This window comes from Pipistrellus kuhlii, unplaced genomic scaffold (genome assembly GCF_014108245.1).
Source record: "Pipistrellus kuhlii isolate mPipKuh1 unplaced genomic scaffold, mPipKuh1.p scaffold_m20_p_81, whole genome shotgun sequence".
Lineage (NCBI taxonomy): Eukaryota > Metazoa > Chordata > Mammalia > Chiroptera > Vespertilionidae > Pipistrellus > Pipistrellus kuhlii.
The window spans coordinates 23166-28256 of record NW_023425586.1 but is presented as its reverse complement, the minus strand read 5'-3'; the positions used below and the strand labels follow the sequence as shown (position 1 = coordinate 28256).

Here is a 5091-nt window from a genome sequence, read left to right as displayed (position 1 = left end):
TCAGTGACATCACTTCCGCTTCCTGCCGCCCGCGCGGCCATTTCCCCTACTTCCGTGGGGCTTTGCGGCGGAGCGGAGCGCCCCGTCTCTGACGCACGTCGACTGCGCGTCTTAGGAAGAGGGGAGCGCGGGCCCGCAGCCATGGTGAGTGCGTGCGCGGGAGGAGGGCCGGGAGGCCGCGGCCCGGGGCTCGGCTCCCTCACCACCCTGCGGGGCTGAGAACGTGCGGGGCTGGGAACGTGCGGGGCTTCGGCCGCCCGGCCGGGAGGGACCGGGAGGCTGGTAGGGGCGCAGCCTGGCCGCCCGGCCCCGAGTCTGAACCCGGGCCGCCGTGCGGTCCCTACAGCCCTGCCGAGGTCAGAGCCCCGAAAGCCTGGAGCCCCGACTGTTGTGATCGGGGTGCAGCCGTGTGCGCGCCGCCCGGGCCTCTGGTGAGCGGAGCGGGCACGGTCCGACCGGGGAGAAAGGGACCAGCCCACGTGGGAGAGCGGAAAGTTGGATGAGAACACTTGGCGCCATCGTTTTTATTGGGGCGATTAGAGGTCTCTAGGGAGGACGGTGTGGGCTCCCTGGATTCAGATCCCCTCCCCCCACCCCCCAGGGCTGATGTTCCAGGGAGGGTCTGCGCCCCGGGCTCCCCGGAGTTCCACGTGCCGGGACCTAGGGGGCCTGTGGCGTTCGGGGCGGGGAATGGGGAGGGTTCCCGGGCCTGGCTGGGGGAACAGTCAGTAAAGCTGTGGTCGCCCAAGTCAGAGGTCCCGGAGGCACACGTGCGTTCCGGTTTGGGGCTGGCTGGTGTACAGGAGGCCAAACTGGTGGAGCTAGGGGTAGAAGCCAGCTAGTAGTCTGATCCCATCACTTGTGTAGCTAGTCCTTTAAAAAATGAAAAGACGGTGTCCGGCCTGAGTGGCCCAGTTGGTTGAGCGTCGTCCTGTGCACCGAAAGGTTTCGGGTTCGACCCCCTGTCGGTGCACGGACAGAAAACAACCCATCGGTGTCTCTACCCCCTTTCCTCTCTCTAAGCATGTGCTCCGGTGAGGATTATTTATTTATTTTTTTGGAGAAATGTATAAGTACACTAAGAAATTTCTGTTGCTATTGATAACAAGGTAGATTGGTTTTAACGGTGAGCTGAGCTGTTATTGTTGACAGATAAGATGATTTCTCTTAGATAGATAGGTGGTCAGGCTCCCCTTTTTTGCCGTTGGTGTTTGTTGAGAGTTGAGAATACTTCCAGAAATGGATTGTTGGAAATCACAATGGAAATACCTGACATTTTAAAAAGTAAGTTTGAGGAGAGATTGGAATTAAAATGTTTTGGGTCCTTTATTGTTTAGAGGTGATGCTTGTTGTTGAGAATTAGGTTTTGACAAATATCCTTTCTCAGGTAGGCACCAAAAGAAAAAAGATGTATCACTCCAAACATAGTAGATTGTCCCAGCAGGCTTTTTTGTGGACCTTGAAAAGCTAATTTTAAATTGTATGGGGAAGAGCAGACAGATAATTAGGACTTTCTTACCCACTTCTTCAGGTAAGGCTTTCAGCCCTCACCTAATTGCTCATCACCCAGGGGTCATGTGTTAAGGACTAGGGGGTCTAGTAAAATCTGGCCCTTGATATCACTTCCTGCTCCTTCCAGGGGTGGGTCATCAAAAGATCACCAAGACATGCAGCTGTGAGTGTTCCCACCAGGCCATCACCCAGAGGGCACCGCCAGGTTCAGTCCCCAGACCCAGGGTTGGACCAGACTGCCAATGGCAGGCAGCTGGATGCCTGAGACAGTGATGTGGCACTGCATTTGGATTATATCTATAATGTAAATATATTTATAAAGAGAATCACAGAAAACAAATGAGAAATCAATGGAAATGGTTAAACTGGTCAGGTGGGAATGAGGTGAGAGGAATGGAGTAGGTTAGAACCCACCCAAGGTGGTTCCCTGGAGGGGTTATTTTGAAGCATGTTCCAAGCATCTATCATTTTACCCATTTGTATTACAGTGTATATCTACAAAAGAAAGATTTAACAATGGCAGTGCCACTGTAACACTTCAAAAATTAATAATTGCTTAATATTAAGTATCTAGTATTAGAATCAAAGTCTTTTTTAAAATATATTTTTTATTGATTTCAGAGAGGAAGGGAGAGGGCAGTGGAAACATCCGTGATGAGAAAATCATCCATCTGCTGCCTTCTGCACACCCCTATTAGGGATCAAGCCTTCAACCTGGGAATCAGACCAGTGACTTCTGCATGCATGAGATGACACTTAATCCAATGAGCCACACTGGGTGGGCAATTATACCTTAATTTAGATTCAGAAAACTTAATATAGTATGGAGTGCAAAAATCTAAATTTCAACATTACCCCATGTGACTCAGTGAAACTGAGCCATGGGAGCCCATTTATAATCTATTTGCTGTGTATTACCGAGCATTAAGCTAAAGAGAGGCAAGTTTAAAAGTATTTGACCTTGCCAAAACCGGTTTGGCTAAGTGGATAGTGTCGGTCTGCGGACTGAAAGGTACCAGGTTCGATTCCTGTCAAGGGCATATACCTTGGTTGCGGGCACATCCCCAGTGTGCAAGAGGCAGCTGATCGATGATTATCTCATCGATGTTTCTAACTCTCTATCCCTCTATCTTCCTCTCTGTAAAAAATCAATAAAATATATTTTTAAAAGTGGATTTCTCTACTTTAAAAAAAAAAAAGTGTGACCTTTAGTATACATTTTTGGATTATGTAATTGTTAACTTTTTGTTTAAATCCTAATTCGGTTTTTCTAAGTTGGGAGTGTGGCACTAGTGTCATTTATTAAGTGTGTTTGGGGTAAGGAAGCGTGGAAGCTGACCTTTGTGTCTGTTGTCAGTTATTTTGTGACTTGTCTGGAACAACTTCAGGTTCATTTCACTGATGCTTTGATTTCACCCCATAGACCGAGGCTGATGTAAATCCGAAGGCCTACCCTCTCGCCGATGCCCACCTCACCAAAAAGCTATTGGACCTCGTCCAGCAGTCCTGTAACTACAAGCAGCTTCGGAAAGGAGCCAATGAGGGTGAGGCAGAGTGTTCCGGGAGGTGTTGAAGGCACCTGTCTCTGTCAGGAGTCCTGGTCTACGTTTCCAGTATGGAAAGAGGGCGGGTACTCCTATTGGGACCAGTGGGAGGACCTGAGAACAGCGCTTTTACATTAGACACTAAAGGTTAATGGACTTAGAATTGTTTTTAGACCCAGCGGTTGTTAATGTTTTGTCACATTTACCTTCTTCTGAGAAATGAGAGCCAGAATTTGAATTTGGGTGGTGTGGCCTAGAGCCTTGTCTTCATTAATGCAGTGTGGTCCGCGTGCTAGCATTGGGCCACAGAGATACACAACCAGGAATAAGCATGTGAACGGTGCCGTTGGTGATGTGCTTCCTGGGTGAGTTGCATGTGAGCTTGCCAGAAGTACTGATGGTGGCAGGCTGAGATGGTAAAACTGTCAGATCACAGAGTTTGAGATGTGCTGCATACTCTGCTTCATGCTGGCGGGCTTGTGTGAAAGCTGTTCCAGCCAACCAGGCAGGAGATGGAGGTGACGTGGACACGTGGTCCAGAGGACAGGAAAGCAGTGGACTGATTCAGGATGTGCTGTGACAGAACTGATGGGTTTGAGGAAGGCATTGAGGATAACCAATTGGCAGTTCAATCCCTTATCACTTACCAAGGCCACTATAGACAGGACAGAGACTTGCTTATGCGTGAGAGTTCTGCCCAGTTTTCTTGCATCTGTGTTTCTTTCCCTTGGAGATTGCTTTGTTGTGGCTTCCGCCCAAAGCCCACATCACCTCTGGCCTCGTGTCCTCTCTCCACAGCCACCAAAACCCTGAACAGAGGCATCTCGGAGTTCATTGTGATGGCGGCGGACGCAGAGCCCCTGGAGATCATCCTGCACCTTCCGCTGCTGTGCGAGGACAAGAACGTGCCCTACGTGTTTGTGCGCTCCAAGCAGGCTCTGGGCCGGGCCTGCGGGGTCTCCAGGCCTGTCATCGCCTGCTCCGTCACCATCAAAGAGGGCTCCCAGCTGAAGCAGCAGATCCAGTCCATTCAGCAGTCCATTGAAAGGCTCCTCGTCTAACCCACGGCCTCTGCCACCCTCTCTTGCTCCTCCCCTCGGGTTGTGTGTCCTATTGTCTGTGTGCCATGTAGGATTCCAGCTACCTTCTATTGTTTAAAATATTATTGTAGTAAATCTTTTTATATTTTTGGATTATTTTTGTTTTGTCTTATAGATTATCATCCCCATACCCACCCACCCCTGCCCTAAACCTCCACTTCTACTTTTCCTTCCCCATCTTTCCTCCCTTTTGAAAATTGAACTAAGCCCAGAACAGGTGGAAGCAGAGTGGTGCCACCATTCAAAGGCAGGAAAGAGCCAGGGTAGAGATCTGGTTCCAGCTTTGAGGCGCTAACTCCCTTTTGTGTACAGGGCATGGTGAAGTAGACACCACCCACTTGGTCTCCCTGGTGCCTGGCATACAGAATCATTCCATCATGATCTAGGGGCTCCTTTGCTCTGTAAGGGATTATGCATCGTTTGGGGAAGAAGCATGTATCTTGTGAGGTTGTTAGTTGTATGCCCAAGTGTCATTTGTTAATGTACCCCTACAGTTTTGCTTTTGGTAATATATGTCCATTTCCTTCCCCCCAAAAAAACAACCTCCCAATTGTGCCCCTGAGGGTGGCAGGCCAGCAGCATACCAAAGAGCTGTGTGCTGCAGGATTCCAAAACTGGCCTGGGCTAGTGAGACATGGAGCAGCTGACCTAGAAAGGAGTCTGGAGAGGCAAGACAAAGTAGAGTCAACTGGTGCTGGAATGGAGGATTCTGGGCAAGCCGTGGAGACCTGGAAGCCACAACAAGTGATGGAGTCCAAGGAAACATCCTTTCTGGTGAATCGATCTCTTCAGTGGACACTTGTGTCAGCCTTTACCCATTTCCTGTCCTGCCACGATGCGGGTCAAAGTACTGTGTTCCTGACCACATCCGAAGGACAATGCTAATGTCATTCTTATGAGAGTCCTAGTAAAGAAATATATTCATACAACTTAAA

General features: G+C 49.4%; 1 protein-coding gene across 1 annotated transcript; it reads left to right on the top strand.

Annotated features, from left to right (window-relative positions):
• Positions 1 to 5091, top strand: SNU13 (small nuclear ribonucleoprotein 13). The gene is made up of 3 exons (XM_036425480.2): positions 1 to 144; positions 2936 to 3056; positions 3855 to 5091. Exons 1-3 carry the CDS (start codon positions 142 to 144, stop codon positions 4115 to 4117), a joined length of 387 nt encoding a protein of 128 aa, XP_036281373.1. The 5' UTR covers positions 1 to 141; the 3' UTR covers positions 4118 to 5091.